The following is a 24,631-nucleotide window of genomic DNA, read 5'->3' as shown; positions in this document are numbered from 1 at the left end:
GACGAATTCCATACGCATGACACAGACAATAATCCAACTTTTGATGTACCCCTCTCCTCTCTCTCCCAACTCCCCAGGTGACGGATGGGCCAGCCGAATGGAGGTGATGATGGTGGAGTCTATGCGGTACGGAGTTGCGGGCCCTGTGGCCAGCGTGATGTTTGACGTGTACGACAGGAACGGGGACGGTCGGTATGACCTCCAGGATGTCAGGCACATGCTGTCTGGTGGGTGTCATCGTCTGTCTGTCTGTCTGTCCCTGTCTGTCTGTCACTTTCTTTCTCTCTCTGTGTATTTCTCTCTCTCTCTGTCTGTCTGTGTCTGTCTGTCTGTCTGTCTCTCTCTCTCTGTTCGTTCTTTAGTTTTTTTTCGTCTTTTCACTATCAGTGATATAAGACGATAAAAAAAAAATAAAAATAAAAAAAGGTGGGGGAGTGGGTGGGTGGGTGGGTGGAAAGAAAAGGTAGAAAACTACCCAAAAATGCATAACTAATATGCAATTATTCAAGCAAGGGTGGGAACACATTCTTTGCCACATAAACTTGACATGGGATTTCCACAGGGCTCAGTTATAGCCCCTATTCTCTTTAATATTCTTATTCAGGATCTCCCAAAGGCATTGTCAAATCGTGTAGTTTTAGTACAGTATGCTGATGATATATGTATGTGGATGTGTGTCAATCTAAAAAAGTCAACCCCACAAAGAGCACAGGATTACATACAGTTCTCCTTGTGTGTGTGTGTGTGTGTGTGTGTGTGTGTGTGTGTGTGTGTGTGTGTGTCTCTCTCTGTGTGTCTTTCTGTGTGTGTGTGTGTGTGTGTGTGTGTGTGTGTGTGTGTGTGTGTGTGTGTGAATGCACCCAGTTGATTTCTGAAGTATTTTATCCAAAAAAAAAGTCATTATGTAGTTACGGTTCATTCTTCATATATCTACAATGGTCACATGATAACATCTTTTCAGAAGTAGAAGTAGAATGTAGCAGAAGTAGTAGTCTTTAATATTACGTCTTTCCATTGTGATACGAAGGAGGCTCATTATGTAGCTGAACAGAGACAAACTGAAGAAAAAAAATCATAATTTACGTCATTCAAGAGAGCCCTGATGTCAATGCTTAAGAAGGCAAAATGTGGGGTAAAGGTGACGGACCTTCTACAGGAAGCGTGGTCCTTTCACAGCGTAATCTTCGTGCTATGATCTGTTATCATTTCAGTCAGGGAAAATCGATCGATGAAAGCTTTTTACATTTGTCAAATTGCGTTGGCAAGCAATCTCCGAGGTGAATTACAGCTCAAAGAAATCAAGTTTGGGAGATCCATGCTCCAAGATAATGACCAGTCGTCCAGTAACTATCTTTACTGCTCAGAAAGTGTCCCAGGTAACATCATTGAATGAGGAGAATCCAAGAAATACCTGTGACGAAACAAAGAATACAAGGAACATTAAATCGGGAATTATCAATAGTTTTCTCTTAGATCATCCGGGCATTCTGAAATATGCCCGTTGGGTATCCCATAAATGATGAACAAAAAAGGAAAAGTGTGCACAGACATGCTCCGAAAATTGGACGGAGGAAGATCAAATCGCGTCTGCGACATTGTAACTGGAGACGTAGATATTGGCACTGTAACTGGAGACGTAGATAGTGGCATTGTAACTAGAGACGTAGATAGTGGCATTGTAACTAGAGACATAGATAGTGGCATTGTAACTAGAGACGTAGATAGTGACATTGTAACTGGAGACGTAGATAGTGGCACTGTAACTGGAGACATAGATAGTGGCATTGTAACTGGAGACGTAGATAGTGGCACTGTAACTGGAGACGTAGATAGTGGCATTTCCGAATGATCCCGAAACAAAGCAACAGCCAACAGTCTTGGAGTTCCCAGGTGAGAATCCATCTGCAAAATTTGAAAGACCCAGGAGTGGAGGCAAGCAAGCAAGTTTCTTTTCTTTTCTTTTCTTTTTTTTTTTTTTTTTTAATCCGGACGTGTTGCCAGTATAGCATTTGTGGACAGGACAGTGACTTGAGCATGTCAACCACTGGCCACCTAAAGTAGTTGACACATAGTGCAGACAGCGTCCCCGAACTGGAACCCTGGAACTCCTGCTGTATCATGACAGTTTCAGTTCCACTTTCTCAAGGAGGCGTCACTGCGTTCGGACAAATCCCTATACGCCACACCACATCTGCTTGGCAGATGCCTGACAGCAGCATAATTCAACGCGTTTGTCAGGCCTTGAGTGCATGCTTGTATGTTTGTGTTGTGTACCTATCGGAGTGGATTTCGTTTTACATTATTTTGCCGGAGGGCAACACTTTTGTTGCCAAGGGTTCTTTTTCAGTGTGCCAGGTGCATGCTGCGCACGGGACCTCGGTTTATCGTCTCATAGACGCTCAGTTTAATTTTCCAGTCAAACTTGGGAGAAAGAACAAGAAGCGAGATTCGAACCCACACCCTCACGGACAGGCAGCAAAGCGTTTTAACCATTCTGCCACCTTCCTCCTATCATGACAATGCCAGTGCACACACTGTAGCAAAAACGTGACTTTCTGGCGGAAAACAGTGTACAGTTGGCCACACATCCCCCACACTCCCCGACTTGTCTCCTTGCCACTGCTTTCTCTTCCCTTCGGTCAAGCGACAACATACGGCAAGGAAGTTCCAGAGTGCTGAAGATGCTCCAGCTTTCTTTGAGGGCACCATTTTGGATATCCCCAAATGCCATGGACACAAGGTTTAAAAGAATGAGGAAAAGCGTGAAATGCGAGAGACGATACATCGAAAAATTGGAGTAGTATACAGTATATACATTCGTTTTGTGTGTATGTCCAGACAGCTGTAAAATATACCATCGACCTCCTTCGTATTTGACGAAACAATGTTTTGAATCGCGCGCGCGCGCGCGCGCGTGTGTGTGTGTCCAGACGGACGTGTGTTGTGTTTCTGTGACGCACGCCGGGCGGTGATGGACCTGGTCAAGCTGTCTGAGAAATTCCGTCAGTCTCCACAGGCACGGGTAATCTCTCTCTTTCTTCGACCACCCCCCCCCCCCCCCCCCCCCGTCCTCCCCCTTCCTCTCTCTCTCTCTCTCTCTCTCTCTGTGTGGCGGCGAGGGGTGGTTTGTCTTTCTGACTGTGTGTCATTTCTGGCTGTCCATTTTTCTGTAAGAAACTGTAGTGATTATAATCGTTTCTCTTTCGTGGCAGTATTCCGATACTGCCTGCCCCCCATCAGGCTACTCCAAGCACACGTGCGCTCGACTCTTTCACAGATGTCGTGGCGAGAAAATTACACGAACAATGCAATTGTTATTAATTTTAGATGTTATTATTCATGCTGTTATCTTTTCTTGAAGGATGGGGAGGGCGTGTCGTTTGTTTTGGTTGGTATGTTGATTAGTTTGGTTCTGATGTTTTTTTGGTTTTTGTTTGTATGTTTGTTCTTGAAAAATACAACACGTGTTTGTATTTCAGCTCGATACAATACAATACAATACAATACAATACAATACAATACATCGTCATTACATCTGATTCGGAAATCATATGTGCATCCAAAGACTCGTCACTCACACCGCAACACAGATCACAGTCGGACATACACATAAAAACAATATAAATGTGCTTGAACAAAGTAACTTGGTTTATCACGCAATAAAATGTATATGTTCTAGAATAATATGTACATTAAGAAACACTTTCAGAATAAGAAACGCTACAATTCACGAGAACACACTATCAGTTGTTATTCATACAGTCGTGTAACCCCGTTTTTTGTGTCTGTGTGTTTAAGAGTTCACATAGAGCTGAAGTGTGCCCTTTGCTCACCTTTTTTTTCCCCACGCACATTGTCAACTGCACAGCAACTCTGTCCTTTCGCAGGGTCCCGCTGGCTCTCTCCGTAACGCCATGCGCTGGCAAATGAAGCGACAGTGGCAGTGGAGGCGGCAGGCCGAGCGCTTATGGCACAGCATCTGGGGCCAGGGGGGGCCAGGAGGCACGTGCCGGGAAGGGGACTGCACCGGGAAGGACTGGAGGGGCGGGGCGTGGTACTCTCCCTTCGACTGGCGCCAGAAGAACCGCGTGCCGGAGAACTTCCTGCAGTGGAGTTACTTGCAGGACATCCCCAGGACCGTCACCTTCCCTCAGGGCTTCGGCGTCTCCTTCTTCCCGAACGGCAGACCCAGCTGGTGGACTCAGGGGTCTGGTGACGCCAGTCCGGGTTCCAGAGGCACCCCGGGTGGAGGGATCCCGGGTGATGGAGTGGGCTTTCCTTCAGCAGGTCCCTCAGGTTCCCGGCGTTTCCCGTCAGGACCTGACAGCGCCGTACCCATGCCGCCCAACTTCATGCCCAACCCGTCCAGAACATCTTCTGGTAACTCACCAGGCAACCCGCCTAGTTTCCCTCCAGCCTTTCATGACAGCGATGACAACAGCGCCGAGGAATTCTGGAAGCGGCTGCTGTCTGGCTTGGATAACGAAACAGCCTCTGGGTGGGACCCTGTCTGGACGAAGAACACCATGCATGTCTTGGAGAAGTTCTTCGACAAAGATCGGATGTTCCCACAATGGGCTCAGACCGGCAGAAAGGAGGTGACCAACAACAGGAACACACCGTGGAACCGGAAGTCTGGCACGACAGCGGGTGAAGAACAGCGAGGTGTGCCCTCTGGAGGCGATGGAGCGCGAGGTTCAGGAGCTGGCTCCATGAGCAACAGAGGCAGACAGCGTCCCGGCTCCAGCAACTCCAGGTTCAGGAGAGAAGCTTCCGAGACGTCTGATTCCAAGACCCCCGTTTCTCCCGTTCCTCTTCCACCATCCCCCACCACACAACCAGTCAGCACCAGCACCGTGAAGTCTTCCTCTGACAACACAAACCTTGACGTCAACACCACACTGTCAGACATCCCTGGTCAGACGATAAGCACGAACACAACAGAACCCGGAGATGCTGATCAGCCCGCCAACCTAAACAAAACAGAGTCAGAGAGCGACCATAAGTCCCCACAATCCGACACAGACGATGCTGAGGAGAAACCCATAATGAAGGATGGAGCAGACAAGGTCGGCAGGTCGTCAGCCTGGCTGGGAGGACGCTTCACCACAGGCAGCTGGCCGACATATGGCACAGACCCCGACTGTGACACCGGTGAACTCTGGCTCAGTGGTGATGCGTCACGGTACGACGCCGACCCCAGATCCTGGGATCGGACATGGCAGGATCAGCAGGACTGGACTCCACAGACTGAACGCTGGCCGACCGCCAACCCAGGATTTGTTGCCTGGAGCGACGCCTACCCGACTGCACCCTATAACCACAACTACAGACCACGGTGGTGGAACATGTGGAACACCTCTCCTTCCTGGCCATTGCAGAATAGATGGAATGCCAATCAGATGTGGAGGAATTATGGGAGTGGGGACACATTATACCCCCCTAGCAATCCCCGACTTTATTCACCACCAGGCAACCAGGACTACAATTTCCCCATGGGCGGTGAACACAGCTTAATCAAACGCAGCACAAGCAACCAAAATGAAGAAGAAAACCTTGATAGTGACAAAGAAGTGTCCAGGTGGATTGCACATGGACATTACGGAAGATTCAATCCTTCGCGATGGAACAGCTATAACAGCTACAACAACAGGTTCACTTTTGGCTACCAACCCCAATGGTGGAACATGTGGAACAGCTACCCCTCGAGGCCACAGAGAAATTGGTGGAGCTCTAACCCCATGTGGAGAATCTATGGAAGTCAGAGCTTATTTCACCCTCAAAATTCGAACTTCAATTCTCCCTCATGGTACCAAGGGTTCAATTTTCCCACTGGCAGTCAACATGCAATTTTCAAGAGAAGTGAAAACTCTGAAAACGAACAAGATGCTTCCAACAAAGAAGAGAAAGTATCAATGATGATGGGAAACCGACAGTATGGACAATTTTATCCTGGTTACATGAACAGATATAACAATCATGGCTACCAGCCACAATGGTGGAAAACGTGGAACAGCTACAATACATGGCCATTGGTAAACGCATGGAACTCAAGACAAATGTGGGGAAACTATGGTGACCAGAACTCTTTCTTTGCCAGAAGCCCTAATTCTTACACACCATTACTTCAAGGCTTTGGCCATCCAGGGAGCAGTCAACACAGAGTGTACAAGCGGAGTGCAGACGAGCAGAAGAAAGAAAACAGTGAGAGCCAAGACAAGATATCACGATGGGTGCAGAATGGACAGTACGGTCGTTTCTCTCCTGGCAATTGGAACTTCAACAATTACAACGCTTTCAATAGATATGGGTCTGGACCTGTGTGGTGGAATAGTTACAGATCTTTCCCAGTGAATGCCAAATGGAAATCGGATGGGTTCTGGAGGAAGTATGGAATTCTGAGTTCCTTTTTCCCAAACAACATTGGGCCTTATCGCCAGATGGACATGAATGTCAACAACGGGCCACGACTGGGTCCACACACCATCTTCAAACGCAGCACAGAGGATGCAGACAACGGTGAAAACCACAGGTTATCCAGAATGATGGGTGGCTATGGCGGCTACTGGCCTCAATGGTGGAACAGGTGGAACAACTACAGATACTGGCCTGGCTACTGGAACAACTGGAACTGGATGTGGAATAGCCATGGGAACTTTCACACATTTTACCCGTTTTATTTTTCCATGGGACAAGACAACAGAGGTCCGAACATGAGAACGAAAAGGAGTACAAGTGATGATACAGATGGTGAAGACGTTTCCAGAATGATGGGTGGTTATGGCGGCTACTGGCCTCAGTGGTGGAACATGTGGAACAACTACAGATACTGGCCTGGCTACTGGAACAACTGGAACTGGATGTGGAACAGTTACTATCCCTTCTACTTTACCAAAGACAACAATAAAAAAAATTTGGACAAAGAACACATTCTCACAAAACGTAGCACAGACAACTCAGGTGAAGACCAAGTGTCCAGAATGATGGGTGGCTATGGCGGCTACTGGCCACAGTGGTGGAACATGTGGAACAACTACAGATACTGGCCTAGCTACTGGAACAACAGACTGGGATGGAGCAATTACAACCAGCGGAGTAACGTCAACTATTGGAATAACTACCAACGGTATTACCCTAATTATTTTACCAACTCTTTTCACCAACAGTTCAGGATGAAACGAAGCACTGATAATGAAAATTCAAAAGAAGAAAAAGTGTCCAGAATGATAGGTGGCTCTGGCGGCTACTGGCCACGCTCATGGAACATGTGGAATGGCTACAGATATGATTCCAACTACTGGAGTGGCTGGAACTGGAACAACTATGGAAACTTCTACCATTATTACCCATTTACCTTCTCCAAGCAGAACATTCCAATGAATCACCAAGCCAGAATGAAGAGGAGTAACAGAGAGGATGAACAACAAACTGAAGAAGTGTCCAGAATGATGGGTGGCTATGGTGGCTACTGGCCTCAGTGGTGGAACATGTGGAACAACTATAGATACTGGCGTGGCTACTGGAACAACTGGAACTGGATTTGGAACAACTATCCCTTCTACTTTTCCAAAGAGAACACTAAAGAATATTTGGACAAAGAACACATTCTAACGAAACGTAGCACAGATAATCAAGGTGAAGACCAAGTGTCAAGAATGATGGGTGGTTATGGCGGCTACTGGCCTCAGTGGTGGAACATGTGGAACAACTACAGATACTGGCCTGGCTACTGGAACAACTGGAACATGGTGTCACACAGCTACTACCCTTTCTATTTTTCAAAAGAGAACAACGTAAAACAGTCTGACAAGGAACGCATACTGGAAAAACGCAGCATTGAAAATGGCGACATAGACCAGATATCCAGAATGATGGGAGGCTATGGTGGCTATGGTAGCTACTGGCCTCGGTGGTGGAACATGTGGAACAATTACAGATACTGGCCTGGCTACTGGAACAACTGGAACTGGATGTGGAACAGCAACTACCCTTTCCACTTTTCCAAAGAGGACAACGAAAAACAACCAGACAAGAAACACGTCCGTGAAAAACGCAGCACTGACAACGGAGATGAAGACCAAGTGTCCAGAATGATGGGTGGCTATGGTGGCTACTGGCCTCAGTGGTGGAACATGTGGAACAACTATAGATACTGGCCTGGCTACTGGAACAACTGGTATTGGATGTGGAACAACAACTTTCCCTTCCACTTTTCCAAAGACAACAATAAAGAGGATCTGGACAAAGAACACATTCTAACAAAACGTAGCACAGAGAACCTAGATGAAGACCAAGTGTCCAGAATGATGGGTGGCTATGGCGGCTACTGGCCTCAGTGGTGGAACATGTGGAACAACCACAGATACTGGCCTGGCTACTGGAACTGGATTAACAAAAATTGGATGTGGAACAGACCTGGAAACTTTCACACATACTACCCGTTTTATTTTTCCAGGGAACAAAACTACAGAAGTCCGAACATGAGAATGAAAAGGAGCACAAGTCATGATACAGATGGTGAAGACATTTCCAGAATGATGGATGGCTATGGTGGCTACTGGCCTCAGTGGTGGAACATGTGGAACAACTATAGATACTGGCGTGGATACTGGAACTGGATGTGGAACAACTACAATCCATTCCACTTTTCAAAAAAGAAGATCGAAAAACAGTCAGACATGGAACACGTCCGTGAAAAACGCAGCACTGAAAATGGAGATGAAGACCAAGTGTCCAGAATGATGGGTGGCTATGGTGGCTATGGCGGACACTGGCCTCAGTGGTGGAACATGTGGAACAACTACAGATACTGGCCTGGCTACTGGAACTGGATGTGGAACAACAACTATCCTTTCTACTTTTCAAAAGAGGACAGAGAACAGGCTGACAAGGAACACATCATTTCAAAACGAAGTGCTCATAGTTTAAATGAAGACCAGGTGTCCAGAATGATGGGTGGCTATGGTGGCTATGGTGGCTACTGGCCTCAGTGGTGGAACATGTGGAACAACCACAGATACTGGCCTGGCTACTGGAACAAGATGTGGAACGACAACTACCCCTTCCACTTTTCCAAAGACAATGCTGAAAAGCTGGACAAACAACACATTCTCACAAAACGTAGCACTAACAACTATGAGGAAGACCAAGTATCCAGAATGATGGGTGGCTATGGCGGCTACTGGCCTCAGTGGTGGAACAACTACAGATACTGGCCTGGCTACTGGAACAACTGGAACTGGATGTGGAACAACAAATATCCTTTCTACTTTTCAAAAGAGGACAGTGAGCAGGTTGACAAGGAACACATTTTATCAAAACGAAGTACTGACAGTTTAAATGAAGAAAACGTGTCCAGAATGATGGGTGGCTATGGTGGCTACTGGCCTCAGTGGTGGAACATGTGGAACAACTACAGATACTGGCCCGGCTACTGGAAAAGTTGGTATTCCACGTGGAATAACTACTATCCTTTTTACTTTTCAAAAGTGAATGAGGAAGCGCAATCAGACAAGGAACACGTTGGTCGTGAAAAGCGCGGTACTGAAACCAAAGACAAAGATAAGATTTCCAGAATGATGGGTGCCTATGGTGGCTACTGGCCTCAGTGGTGGAACATGTGGAACAACTACAGATACTGGCCTGGCTACTGGAACAACTGGAACTGGATGTGGAACAACAAATATCCTTTCTACTTTTACAAAGAGGATAAAGAACAGGCAGACAAGGAACACATCATTTCAAAACGAAGTACTGACAGATTAAATGAAGACCAGGTGTCCAGAATGATGGGTGGCTATGGTGACTATGGTGGCTACTGGCCTCAGTGGTGGAACATGTGGAACCACTACAGATACCGGCCTGGCCACTGGAACAACTGGAACTGGATGTGGAACAACAAATATCCTTTCTATTTTTCAAAAGAGGACAGTGAACAGGCTGACAAGGAACATATTTTATCAAAACGAAGTACTGACAGTTTAAATGAAGAAAACGTGTCCAGAATGATGGGTGGCTATGGTGGCTACTGGCCTCAGTGGTGGAACATGTGGAGCAACCACAGATACTGGCCTGGCTACTGGAACAACTGGAACTGGATGTGGAACAACAACTACCCCTTCCACTTTTCCAAAGACAATGCTGAAGATCTGGACAAAGAACACATTCTCACAAAACGTAGCATTGACAACTATGGGGAAGAACAGGTGTCCAGAATGATGGGTGGCTACAACGGCTACTGGCCTCAGTGGTGGAACATGTGGAACAACTACAGATACTGGCCTAGCCAGTGGAACAACTGGAACTGGATGTGGAATAGAAATGGGAACTTTCACACTTACTATCCCTTCTATTTTTCCACGGGACAAGAGGACAGAGGCCCGAACATGAGAATGAAAAGGAGCACAAGTGATGATACAGATGGTGAAGTCATTTCCAGAATGATGGGTGGCTATGGCGGCTACTGGCCTCAGTGGTGGAACATGTGGAACAACTACAGATACTGGCCTGGCTACTGGAACTGGATGTGGAACAACTATCCTTTCTACTTTTCAAAAGAGAACAGAGAACAGGCTGACAAGGAACACATCATTTCAAAACGAAGTGCTGACAGATTAAATGAAGACCAGGTGTCCAGAATGATGGGTGGATATGGCGGCTACTGGCCTCAGTGGTGGAACAGCTACAGAAACCGGCCTGGCTACTGGAACAACTGGAACTGGATGTGGAACAACTACAATCCTTTCTACTTTTCCAAAGAAAACACTAAAGAAAATCTGGACAAAGAACACATTCTCACAAAACGTAGCACGGACACCTCAGAGGAAGACCAGGTGTCCAGAATGTTCAGTGGCTATGGTAGCTACTGGCCTCAGTGGTGGAACATGTGGAACAACCACAGATACTGGCCTGGTTACTGGAATAACTGGAACTGGATGTGGAACAACAACTACCCCTTCCACTTTTCCAAAGACAATGCTGAAGATCTGGACAAAGAACACATTCTAACAAAACGTAGCATTGACAACTATGGGGAAGAACAGGTGTCCAGAATGATGGGTGGCTACAGCGGCTACTGGCCTCAGTGGTGGAACATGTGGAACAACTATAGATACTGGCCTAGCCAGTGGAACAACTGGAACTGGATGTGGAACAACAAATATCCTTTCTACTTTTCAAAAGAGGATAAAGAACAGGCAGACAAGGAACACATCATTTCAAAACGAAGTACTGACAGATTAAATGAAGACCAGGTGTCCAGAATGATGGGTGGCTATGGTGACTATGGTGGCTACTGGCCTCAGTGGTGGAACATGTGGAACCACTACAGATACCGGCCTGGCTACTGGAACAACTGGAACTGGATGTGGAATTACAACTATCCTTTCTACTTTTCAAAAGAGGACAGTGAACAGGCTGACAAGGAACATATTTTATCAAAACGAAGTACTGACAGTTTAAATGAAGAAAACGTGTCCAGAATGATGGGTGGCTATGGTGGCTACTGGCCTCAGTGGTGGAACATGTGGAACAACCACAGATACTGGCCTGGCTACTGGAATAACTGGAACTGGATGTGGAACAACAACTACCCCTTCCAGTTTTCCAAAGACAATGCTGAAGATCTGGACAAAGAACACATTCTCACAAAACGCAGCATTGACAAAAATGGGGAAGAACAGGTGTCCAGAATGATGGGTGGCTACAGCGGCTACTGGCCTCAGTGGTGGAACATGTGGAACAACTATAGATACTGGCCTAGCCAGTGGAACAACTGGAACTGGATGTGGAACAGAAATGGGAACTTTCACACTTACTACCCATTCTATTTTTCCACGGGACAAGAGTACAGAGGCCCGAACATGAGAATGAAAAGGAGCACAAGTGATGATACAGATGGTGAAGTCATTTCCAGAATGATGGGTGGCTATGGCGGCTACTGGCCTCAGTGGTGGAACATGTGGAACAACTACAGAAACTGGCCTGGCTACTGGAACAACTGGAACTGGATGTGGAACAACAACAATCCTTTCTACTTTTCCAAAGAAAACACTAAAGAAAATCTGGACAAAGAACACATTCTCACAAAACGTAGCACGGACACCTCAGAGGAAGACCAGGTGTCCAGAATGTTCAGTGGCTATGGTAGCTACTGGCCTCAGTGGTGGAACATGTGGAACAACCACAGATACTGGCCTGGCTACTGGAATAACTGGAACTGGATGTGGAACAACAACTACCCCTTCCAGTTTTCCAAAGACAATGCTGAAGATCTGGACAAAGAACACATTCTCACAAAACGTAGCATTGACAACAATGGGGAAGAACAGGTGTCGAGAATGATGGGTGGCTACAGCGGCTACTGGCCTCAGTGGTGGAACATGTGGAACAACTATAGATACTGGCCTAGCCAGTGGAACAACTGGAACTGGATGTGGAACAGTTACTATCCCTTCTACTTTACCAAAGACAACAATAAAGAAAATCTGGACAAAGAACACATTCTCACAAAACGTAGCACGGACACTTCAGAGGAAGATCAGGTGTCCAGAATGTTCGGTGGCTATAGCGGCTACTGGCCTCAGTGGTGGAATATGTGGAACAACTATAGATACTGGCCTGGCTACTGGAACAACTGGAGCTGGATGTGGAACAACAACTATCCTTTCTACTATTCAAAAAAGGACAAACAACAAGCAGACAAGGAACACATCATTTCAAAACGAAGCTCTGACAGTTTAAATGAAGACCAGGTGTCCAGAATGGTGGGTGGCTATGGTGGCTACTTGCCTCAGGAATGGAACATGTGGAACCACTACAGATACTGGCCTAGCCAGTTGAAGAAATGGAACTGGATGTGGAACAGACATGGGAACTTTCACACATACTACCCATTTCGTTTTTCCAGGAGACAAGACAACAGAGGCCCGAACATGAGAATAAAAAGGAGCACAAGTGATGATACAGATGGTGAAGACATTTCCAGAGTGATGGGTGGCCATGGCGGCTACTGGCCTCAGCGGTGGAACATGTGGAGCAACTATAGATACTGGCCTGGCTACTGGAACAACTGGAACTGGATGTGGAACAACTACAATCCTTTCCACTTTTCAAAAGAGAAGATCGAAAAACAGTCAGACATGAAACACGTGCGAGAAAAACGCAGCACTGAAAATGGAGATGAAGACCAAGTGTCCAGAATGATGGGTGGCTATGGCGGACACTGGCCTCAGTGGTGGAACATGTGGAACAAGAACAGATACTGGCCTGGCTACTGGAACGACTGGTATTGGATGTGGAACAACTACAATCCTTTCTACTTTTCCAAAGAAAACACTAAAGAAAATCTGGACAAAGAACACATTCTCACAAAACGTAGCACAGATACCTCAGAGGAAGACCAAGTGTCCAGAATGATGGGTGGCTATAGCGGCTACTGGCCTCAGTGGTGGAACATGTGGAACAACTACAGATACTGGCCTGGCTACTGGAAAGGTTGGTATTCCACGTGGAATAACTACTATCCTTTTTACTTTTCAAAAGAGAATGAGGAAGCACAATCAGACAAGGAACGCGTTGGTCGTGAAAAGCGCGGTACTGAAACCAAAGACAAAGATACGATTTCCAGAATGATGGGTGGCTATGGCGGCAACTGGCCTCAGTGGTGGAACATGTGGAACAACTACAGATACTGGCCAAACTGGAATAACTGGGTATGGAGCCATTTCAGCAAGGGGTTTCCCGTGAATTCATATCACCGTTTTCAGAACACTCAGTATGGAAACGGCCATCACACCATCTTCAAGAGGAATGCAGATGAAAATGATAAGATGGAGGAAAAAGTGGCACACATGATGAATGGCTATCAGTACCCCCATGGACCTGATTTACAAAACATACGGGGCAATGACAACTACCAACCTCACTACTGGAACAGTCAGGCTGACTGGAGCCACAACTGGAACAGAAACACCTGGATGTGGAACAGAAACCCAGCACAGTTCTCACCCAACATGTTCTTTTACCATCAGAGTGGTGGTCCCGACTTCCCACCTTCTGCTGGCTATAGGTGGAACACTGGGAACGGCGTGAATAGATTTCCGTCCGACCACCCGTTCGCTTTTTCTCAAGACGGGAATGGTGCCTCTGATGATCCCTCAAAGAAGCAGCGAGAGAAACGCAGCTCGGGACCTGTACAGTCGAAAAACAGCACAGTAGAAAACACCACGGACACAACGTCTGCCAGTGACACTGATTCAGCATCAGATCCCGACATTGCCAGGCAGATGTCAAGTTTTGATGGCTCCTCTGCTAATCCCTATCAGCAGCAGTGGTGGAGACTTTACCGTTCTTATGTAAACAGCAAACCAAGACACTGGGGTGGCAAACCTCGTTTCACTGCATATGAAAATCCCTTTGACAACGTCTACAGAATGCGTTACTCTGACAGGTTTGGGCGTTACTATTACGTCAGGTACTTTTTGCCCTGGAGACTGTACCAATACTGGTTTCAGCAGATGTGTAACAGATGGGCGCAGAATCAGATGTGGTATGATACCATGCGGCGTGGCTCCACTTCTCGCTACTCCCCGTTCTCCAAACCAGCATCTGACCCCGACGTTCGACAACAGAGAACTGACGGTGCAGCCCCAGAAGGAGAAGAGACTGGAGCTCAGAGAGAAACAGACAAGGCGGAAGAGAAGAGGACGAAGCGAAGCCTGGGCGGCATGAACTCCGTCAGCAGATACCTCTACCCCTATGGAAGCATGTTGGGTCTTTCCTACAACTCCCCAAGCTGGTGGAACAACGTGGTCAACTCCAATGGCTGGCCTTTGGGGAATTACTTTATGCACAATCGTGTGTGGGGACCAAGAAATAGGGGTAACGACTGGGTGTGGCCCAGCTATAATGGGCATCCGTTCATGTACTTACAAAAAAGGGGGTCTTCCACCGAGAATACGAAGCAAAGGGTTGACGAAAATACCCCCTCCATGGAGCAAAACAAAGCAGACGCAGCTACTGACAGCGGCAGATCAAAGCGATCAACAGGACAGACATCAGGTGAAGATGAAGATGAACACGTATCTCGGTGGATGAGAGTTCCCGACCAGTTCTACAATCAGCCAATGTGGAAACAAAACAGTTGGGGCCAGCAGATGCCTGGGTGGATGGGAGGAAACCCTAAAAATGGATTCAATGATTTCTATCCTGGATTCATGAACAACAAATTCATGCCATCTGACAGATTTAACCAGTATGTAAATCAAGACAGAAAGTGGGACAGTTTCAACAACTTCCATCCATTCTCTTTCTCTGAAAGTGACCTAGAAACTGAAAAACAGCCTTCAGGTGAGCGACAAAAGCGTAGTTCTGAAGAAGACATTGAAACGCGATCCAGCGCTGATGATGTTGATCCTAAAGTGTCCAGGTGGGTGAGGGGTTATCTATCCATGCCACCCATGATTTCCAGGGTATACCCTTGGCCCATGGGCATGAGGCAAGGCTGGCAGTACCAGGGCCACAACTCTCAGAGCCATTGGAGAACGTGGAATGGTTGGGGAGAAGGCAAATCATGGAATAACTGGAACACGGCTTACACTGCTACCTTCCCCTCCCCTTCCTTTGCCTTCTCTGCTGGTGAGGCCACGAATGCTGAAAAGATCAGACAAAAACGTAGCAGCGAACATTCTCCCGGAGTCCAGAGCGAAGATTCTGAAGACGCATCGGAGGACGACCCAGAAGTGTCCAGGATGGGTAGAGGCTTTGGTTGGAGAGGTGTCTATCCCATGGGAGGAAAGAAGCACAGCCCCAGCATGTTTGAGGACCGTCGATGGATGGGTTACACCATGCCCGATTCCTACGTGTACGGACCTCGGCGATCCAACTGGCAAGGGAAGAACCACTTTCCCTCTGGTTGGCTATCGAGTCAGAATCGGTTTTTTCCACAGTGGAATCGGTATCAGAACGTGCCGTTCTGGGGCTGGAGAGACAATCGCCAGATGCAGAATGTAAACAATTGGAATAATTTCCAAAATTTTCGGAAGATGAACCCCTTCAACAATGGAAACGTTGACGAAAGCGTGTTCGATCCTCTAAGTTCCTACTACTTCTCCAAGAAAGATGCGTTGACCTCTTCCAACGAAGAAAAGATAGAGAAAAGCATGGCTGACAAAACCACATCAACAGACACCATGACAGCCACCAGTCAAGAAGAAGCAGAGGACCGGTCGAAGCGCAGTGTTATCACTCTTGCCAGTCTCCTCACCAAAGGAAACAGACAACCTGGACAACGACAGCTCAACTTCCAGACAATGCTGAAGCCCAACAGAAGGTTCCTGAAGCGCAGCGCGCCTTACAAGGTGAAGCGCTTTTCTCCAGAGGCCACGGCGAGGCTGGAGAAACGATTTCAAAAGAGGAGCCCCACCACCACCACCCCGCCCCCTGCCACGACCAGCAAAGACCCGCCGACGAGTCCTGAGGTCGCTCCCAGAATGGCCATGCGTGCCACAGCCCCGGCACGTGGTCAGCAGGACAGAGACAGAGAATGGGGCCCTCCCAGGGATGCCCGCTTTCCCCCTGACCCCAACACCAACCCCTCACCGTCTGACCGAAGCGAGATTCCCAACCCTGGCTTCAGCCCCGGCCGGGGCTCGGGTCAGGCTGCAGGTTCAGGTCAGGGCGTTGATCCGCAGGGGAGTCTGGCTGGTCCGGGTGACTGGGGCTGGGATCGCTCCGGGTGGAGTGCGAACCTGAACTGGGCAGGAGGGCAGGACGACGATCAGGGCTCCAGAGACAAAGGCCAAGAACAAAAAGGTAGGCTGACTGATGTTAACTCGTTACTACACATATCAACCCATCCACATACCAATCCATTTGCAAGCGTATTGTTTCTGGTATTTGAGAAAAAAAAAAAGAAAAAAAAGCCATTTCCACAATTCACTGTAGAAAAAAAATCTGTGAAATAACAGAACAATAACATAATCAGTATTTTTCATAATACAATTGTCTGAAACATCAGGAATGTATCTATATTTTCGCATGCAGCGTATAAAATATGAAAATGCAATCACATTCAATTTATTTATTTATTTATTGTATACAATCGACCACACAGGCAATAACAGGGATGAAAACACAGAACCTTTAATTATGGCGACAAGCTTCGTAGATTAACAAGTTACATAAAGACTTTTTGGCTGAAAGTCTACAGGATCAAGCACTCCTATTCTTTTGGAATTTACTCATGTTGGCATTGTAAAAGTTTTGAACTTGGTTCACATGGTAAGTGTCATTTGTAGACACGACCTTCGCGATGTGATTGGCGATAAGCAACAATCTTTGTCATTTGCAGATCTATATGTATTTGTTTGCAATGGTGTCATTACTGATTTATAAAAAGAACAATAACAACAACAACAAAAAAGACATTAAATGCACCATTCAGCAATCGATAGTATACCGACTGCCGATTTATCCATTGTTCTACTCAGATTTTTTTTCTTGGAGGAATGATTTTATATCAACTTGAAAATTATATCAAGAATAACAGGCTTTTCTGGGAGGAAAAATCCCACAACGGCAAATACATTTTCCTCGCTTGACTGTAACCGTATATCTGAGAGACCATATTTACATACAGACATACCATGAACGAATGTATCATCAACAAAACCCATTTCAAAGCAGTGATTCTATCACAGAAGTGTTTGCTGGTATTTTAAACAAGCACATGTTGTGTACTTTCTTGGGGGAAAATAGAAATATATCTCTCAGCAGCTTTTTACATTGCTTTCAAAACATTCTCCCCCCCCCCCACGCCCCTCTCGCCCCCTCCCTGTCCCCCCCTTTCCAAGGTCCTACAGACAGAGACAGCACCTCCACAACCACCACCACCTCCTCTGATAGTCAGCCAGGTGGCAACCCCAGTGACAGCTTCCAGAACGGAGACTCCCAGAACCGACTGAGCAACTACAACTACATCGACGTCAACAACCCCGACTACTGGAACCAGTTCTTCAACCCCTCCTCTGTCAACTCCAGCGCCGGGAGGCCGCTCGGAAACGCCAGTCAGTGGGACAACTGGTTCGGCCTCTGGGCCTACGGGCCCAACTTCTGGGACGACATGAACGACCTGGATCTGTGGGACGCCCCCTGGGGATCTGGGTCCTGGGGGATGGGGCCTGGAGGGAGTCAGTGGGGAGGCAACTGGTGGGGGAATCCCGCTACTGACTTCAGCTCCTCCTCCTCCTCCTCCGCTCAGCCTGTGGAGATGGGCTGGGAGATTTTCTGGCTGGATGATTGTGACGGGGACTGGAGCTCCAGAGATTCGGGGTGAGATTCTGTCTCTTTTTGTGTCTGTTACTCTCTTTCTCTTTGTTATTGTCATCCTTTCCTTGAATATGTTTTTTTTGTACATATTTATGTATCTCTATCTAACTTTTTGTTTTTTCAACGTTAGGTTTAAAGATCGAAGCAAAACAAACTTTTGTTAAATCGACGTGGTGAAACAAAACATATGCATAATTTTGAATTACTTTGAAATGTTAATATTCAAACTTTGAAAAATTAACAAATAGACAAAACTGAACTTTGAAAAATTAACAAATAAACAAACAACCGAAACTATGACCACTATAAACATTTTATCAAAAGCCTTTTAAGCACGTAACATAAGCACCAACGAACTTTCCAGGCTATTATCAGAAAACAGTGTAGGATTTAAAACTCAGCTGTTAACTCACACCCAAATGCGATGCGAATATGATTGTTTGGTCCAACAGGCCGTAGTCACGCTCGAAGGGAAAATACACATCACAACTGACACGAACATTTCGATGTGTGAATGCTGTGTGTTGTAAAATAGCCGTTTCAAGATGTCTTCGTTTTGGGAGATAAAGAACATACGGCGAATTTATCCTGCATGAATTGTTATTGTATTAACCGTGAAAAGACAAGCAAATAATAAATTTCGCCTTCGACAGAGGACAGCGCAAATATGAGCTTGCCTGGGACAAAAGCGATTAGTCAGTTTCGATTCGCCAGATCCGATTTCAGTGACAATTTTCCACAGATAACCATAATTTTTTTCGCCCGCGTATGTAATAGTGCGAGCAACTGCACTGTTTAGGAAACAAACATCAGGAGGTCCTTAACAGTACTGGGTGTTCCAAGGCATTACCGGAGATAATACCTACTCACTGCGCTCCCACTTGGTTTTATTTGAATACCAGTTCTGTCTATTCTTGTTATTACGCGATTCTACTGAGTGCCCTCTTCATTTATTTATTTGTTCATGTATATATTTATTTGTTTATTTTGTGTGTTTCATACATTCTTGCTTCATTGCCAACCTCATCCCTCGCTCAGTCAAGTGTTACCGAGTCCCCCTGATATTTTCAGCTGAACACCTGACTTGTTTCAGGTTCCGGCCTTTGAACACCCGGGACTGGTGGAATCTTGCCCAGTTCCTAGACGTAGATGTTATGGACGTTCTTCCTGGCCACCCCCACGATCGGGACTGTGGGGACTGCTTACCCCCTTACGTCCTCTCTCCCCCTCGCCGTTACCACGCCTCCTTCCGCTTCCAGCCATTGTCCTTCCGTCCCTCCTTCTCTGTCCTTCGCCCCGCCCGCTACTGGTACCGGCCGCCACGCTTCTTCCGTCCAGTGGTCACAACGCGGGGGTCCTCGGCTGGTCCCTGGTACAGGCAGTTTCCGGGGTACCCTTGGGATTCTTATGGGTGATTCCTTTTTCTGTCTTTTGTTCCCCCCCCCCACCCACCCCCAATGTCATCTCTCTCTCCCTCCCCCCTTTGGGTGGTGGGAAACCAATGAAAGTGTCAGGGATGGATACAAGTTGAGTGCAGAGTTAATACTTGTATTCACCATCCATACTAACAGTTACATTTTGTTGTCGAATATTATCGGAAATGTGTTTTGTTTGCATCTGTTATGATAGGGGATGTCGGCTTAAGTCATTAAAATCAATCAGTGTTCAGTGTTCTCTCTCTCCCTCTTTCTTGACCAAGGATAGATTGGAAGAATAGGCTCAATTCTTGAATACAAAACGTTTTGAGTTTCTCTCTCTCTCTCCGCTATCTATGTTGACGTCAAGCCAATCTTAGATCGACTTTAAAGCCACGAATCGAGTGGACTGTCCAAAGTACGTTAATACTTTTGTGTTCCCCGCACATAAAATATGGGTTGTAGCAAAAAACAGAAGTAGGAATTGAGATTCATATTCCTCTTGGAACTCGGAAGAAAAAAACAATTTAATACAAAAGGTATTGGAGAGTGAGATGAAACCAGACATTTGACAGCAGTTGCCATTTCATCTCCCTTGCTACTTTTTTACCCCAAAGATTGAACAAATAACAATAATCACGATTTTCCCTCCCGAAACGATAATGCGCAAGAAGCATGTCTGTTTAGTCTCTTAGCTTTGAAACTCTGGTCCACTGTGTCCCAGGTCTGCAGTGCTCCACACTCGATGGCCTGGGTGATGAGTGTCAATGACAATGTCCTTTCTTTCTCTTTCCCTCTCATTTCACAAAAGCATTTTCTTGAAGGTTTTATTCAGTTGAGCTACCATGCTGAACATGCATTAAACATCATAGCATGAACGCAGTCGCAACAACCAATAAATGAAAAAGAGGATGCTCAGCATTTTGCTAATAGTAGCTTAAACGATATAATTCTTATGACAAGAAGAGCATGAGACATTCTTTCGTCAAAACAAAAAGTAACAGGGTCAAAAGAAGATTATTAATGCTTATACACACAAAAGACCATGTGAAATGTTTGCAGGCATAAGTCTGACACACATTCTATTTTGCAACTTAAAATAAAAGGGGATTTTTATCGGAAAGGAGGAGCTGGGGTGTGGATGGGAGACTTAATTGTTTCAACATCTAGACCTGTCTCTGATCAGTGCAGTTCAGTCAATATATAAACAAAATTAAAACAGCACACTGTCTTAATATGCCAATGTTTTGTATTTTCATTAAAAAAAAAAAAGTGTGCACATTGATACTGATTTGATAGACACAGCATGGGTATTGATCAAGTTGTTTTTTTTCTAATCCACATTTTGCGAATTGTCTAGGAACGTTTAAATGTTTTTCTAAATGGCTATATTCATATTACTCACATATATATATCATGGATTATGATCAAGTTTTTCTAATCCACATTTTGTGAATAGCCTTGGAAAGTTTTATGTTTTTATAGCTGTACTATTTTTTTCTCATGTACGCTTTTAATAAATGGTACATCTTTACAGTATATGAAAAACATGACACACACGTGAATTGTGTTTAGCAGAAACGTTTCTGTTGTTGTTGTTGTTGTTGATGGTAATGTGGAAGCAAGGTGTGTTGTTGTGGGTAAGAGGTGTGTTGTGGAAGCAAGGTGTGTTGTTGTGGATAAGATGACCTGCTCGGTTCTCCCCAGGAAGGCCCAGTGGCGTGGCTTTCCCTGGTGGGGCTGGAACCCCAACAGCTTCTGGAACCCCTGGCGCTACCGGATCCAGTACCACAACCACGGGGACCCCAAGGTCAGCCGGAGCCGCCGATCTTCCGGCCACGACCCCCTGGCGTCGCCCACGTCCACCACAGCCCACAAGCTGGTCCCCAGCAAGCCGGGGTCCCTCTCCCCAGGCAACACGCCCTCCCGCCCCTCGCCCTTCAACGAGCAGGGTTTGGTGGGCCCTGGGCAGTACCCGGGCAGACTGGGCCCGCCCTTCAACCCTGCCCTGGTGGGACCCTACAGCAGCAACAACAACGGGGCCGGCTGGGGTTTTGGCGGTCAGTCGTCCGGGAAAGGCTGGGGGGGAATTCCCTGGTGGGACAAGAACAACTGGCACGTGGCTCCAACCAGGGACGACCTGGCCAGCTTTCCCCCATCCCGGAACCAAGGCGTGGACCCCCCGCCCAACAACTTCCCTGGCTTGGCAGGACCCTCGAACTTCCCAACCAGGGTGGCAGGACCCTCGAACTTCCCAACCAGGGTGGCAGGACCCTCGAACTTCCCAACCGGGATGGAAGGACCCTCGAACTTACCAGCCGGGATGGAAGGACCCTCGAACTTCCCAACCGGGATGGAAGGACCCTCGAACTTACCAGCCGGGATGGGAGGACCCTCGAACTTACCAGCCGGGATGGGAGGACCCTCGAACTTCCCAACCGGGATGGAAGGACCCTCGAACTTACCAGCCGGGATGGGAGGACCCTCGAACTTCCCAACCGGGATGGCAGGACCCTCGAACTTCCCAGCCGGGATGGCAGGACCCTCGAACTTACCAGCCGGGATGGAAGGACCCTCGAACTTCCCAGCCGGGATGGCAGGACCCTCGAACTTTCCAACCAAGTTGGCAGGACCCTCGAACTTCCCAGCCGGGATGGCAGGACCCTCGAACTTCCCAACCGGGATGGAAGGACCCTCGAACTTCCCAGCCGGGATGGAAGGACCCTCGAACTTCCCAGCCGCCGGGTCGGGTCACGGGAGACCTTGGTCCTTCCCCCGGCACTCGCCCCTCGGGCCCCACCCAGGACCCCTGCGTCAGGAAGGTGGTGACCCTGCTGGAGATGTTGAGGCGGTCAGAGGCCGAGGGGCAGAACCAGTGACACCGCCACCCTCCCCCTGGAACCCCAGCCCCTGGAACAGGAAGCAGTCCGGCGGGCGTTCTAGCAGCAAGGACATAGGCTCTGCGCCTGATGACGGGCACACATATTGAGTTTCTTGCTTGAAATGTTATGTAGAATTCAGAAGTGAGCGGCTTCAGCGTTATGTTTGATTTAGAAAAGATTGGACTTACAGTATGTCTTGATCTGTACATGTTAACATCCAGCATACTACAGTGATTGGACTTACAGTATGTCTTGATCTGTGCATGTTAACATCCAGCATACTACAGTGACTGGACTTACAGTATGTCTTGATCTGTGCATGTTAACATCCAGCATACTACAGTGGCCGAGAACAGCTCATATCCTGAATGCTGAGGAAAAAATAAAAAAGAAAGGTCATTTTCACGAGTAAATAAAACTTCACGTATAAACCGAAAGCCACGATTCTGTTCAACAACGTAGGTATGTATGATTTTAATCATTCAAATTGTTCGACCCAGTCTTTATCCAGTCCTCTTTGAAAAATGTTACTGTCAGTGAGTTACAGACATTCGACCTGAAGGTTCCCATTCTCTTGCACGTGTTATGATTCTTCGAAGCGTATCGTCTGGTGATCAATCTTCTCTTCACTGATGCTAGGAAGATCATTTAAAACAACAAAACCCACGATTTTCTTACCTGCGTTGATTCCGTATCCATTTACTATTTCAAATCTTTGAAAATATTTGTGCTCTTTCAGTGTTAATGCTAGATGATGCTTGAATACAGTCCTTACTCCATGAGATTCGTCATGCTGCCCATAGAATAATAGCCGCAAGTATAGTGTAACAATCTTCGTTTCTCCTTTTATATAACTTAGACACAGCAGAACGGATTTTTATCATATACATTACAATCGTTTTTGTTTGGTATGTGAATGTACTGATGAGTTCATTCTAGTCACTTAAGGTGTGCTGACAATCCGGCTGTTCTCACAAAGTGTCTTTCAGGAATATATTGAATGTACAGAGAAACTAGTATTGCGTAAAATAAGTGTGCACCTCATTGTCTCAGAGCAGAATAATTAAACCATCACTGCTTATGGTAACATGCTGCTGATTGTTGACATTCCATTTCATACTGCCTCAATGCTTCTATACATTAAGTATTCAAATGAACGCATGAACAAACACACACAGATAAATAAATTTTCCACACCATGTTTGAAAAAGTAAAATCTACGATAAAAACAACGTAAACAAGTTGAAAATCTCTCCCTCTTCGTGTCTCTCGCTTTTACCCTGTAACCCAGTCTTATGTTTCTTCCACTTTGCCATCCCAAACATAAAAAGATTTCAGTGTTCGAAAATATATATTGACTGTTATGATGCATTAAAATGATAATAATAATAATAATAATAATAATGACCATAGTTACTCCATGTCTCGTCTGTTTATTTTGGCTTTTGTAGGCGCTTTCTTTTTTCTTTCTTTTTTTTAACCCCGATTCCCATAAAAAAAAAGGGGGGGTACGCCTGTTAGTGTTGAATCTTATGTATGTCGTTTGTAGCAAATAAAGTATGAATATAAAGATGTTAGCGTTTTTCTTATTTAAAACTGTCCCTGCATGTCCGTCCCCCCATGCCCCCTGTGTGTGTGTGTGTGTGTGTGTGTCACTCAATAAGGAATGTCAGTTTCATTTTAATGAAAAGCAAGCTCCAAGAAATTCGATTTTTCTTCTGTACCAGGCAAAATTGCAGCACGATCTTGAACATTTCAATGTTAACATTTATCTGTATGATAATGCGATTACAGCTTAAAACGTCTCCTTCAAAATATGCACTACAAATGATTCACGCACTGTACACATTGCGCATTCCTATCACACACAAGCACATAAACAAGCACACATACGCACACAGACACAAACACTTCGCATGTGCGCGAAAACACGCACACGCACACATACACACACATGCGCGCGCGCACACACAGAGAAACATACACAGACACACAGATACACACACA

General features: G+C 46.4%; 1 protein-coding gene across 4 annotated transcripts; it reads left to right on the top strand.

Moving 5' to 3' along the window:
• The first annotated feature begins 12,537 nt into the window (after positions 1-12,537).
• On the top strand, positions 12,538-24,152 carry LOC143274868 (uncharacterized). 4 transcript variants are annotated; one of them, XM_076578832.1, is made up of 4 exons: positions 12,538-16,812; positions 17,862-18,330; positions 19,421-19,738; positions 21,450-24,152. In XM_076578832.1, the coding sequence occupies exons 1-4, from the start codon at positions 12,552-12,554 to the stop codon at positions 22,729-22,731; spliced, it is 6,330 nt and encodes a 2,109-aa protein (XP_076434947.1). In that variant the 5' UTR covers positions 12,538-12,551; the 3' UTR covers positions 22,732-24,152. The 4 variants fall into 4 exon arrangements, with proteins under 4 accessions (XP_076434947.1, XP_076434948.1, XP_076434946.1 ...); XM_076578833.1 differs by having other exon boundaries at positions 17,853-18,330; positions 21,454-24,152; XM_076578831.1 differs by having other exon boundaries at positions 17,853-18,330.
• The last annotated feature ends 479 nt before the right edge of the window (positions 24,153-24,631 follow it).

The sequence above is a fragment of the Babylonia areolata genome, chromosome 29 (genome assembly GCF_041734735.1).
Source record: "Babylonia areolata isolate BAREFJ2019XMU chromosome 29, ASM4173473v1, whole genome shotgun sequence".
Lineage (NCBI taxonomy): Eukaryota > Metazoa > Mollusca > Gastropoda > Neogastropoda > Buccinidae > Babylonia > Babylonia areolata.
This window is presented reverse-complemented; position numbering and strand designations above follow the sequence as displayed.

Excerpts from the sequence above, each read along its gene's own strand:
- LOC143274868 (XM_076578831.1), top strand. The coding sequence starts at position 12,552 with ATGTTCGGTGGCTATAGCGGCTACTGGCCTCAGTGGTGGAATATGTGG. Across the intron at positions 16,813-17,852 it reads CAAAGGCCAAGAACAAAAAG|GTCCTACAGACAGAGACAGC; the intron begins GTAGGCTGACTG and ends CCCCTTTCCAAG. Across the intron at positions 19,739-21,449 it reads TACCCTTGGGATTCTTATGG|GAAGGCCCAGTGGCGTGGCT; the intron begins GTGATTCCTTTT and ends GGTTCTCCCCAG.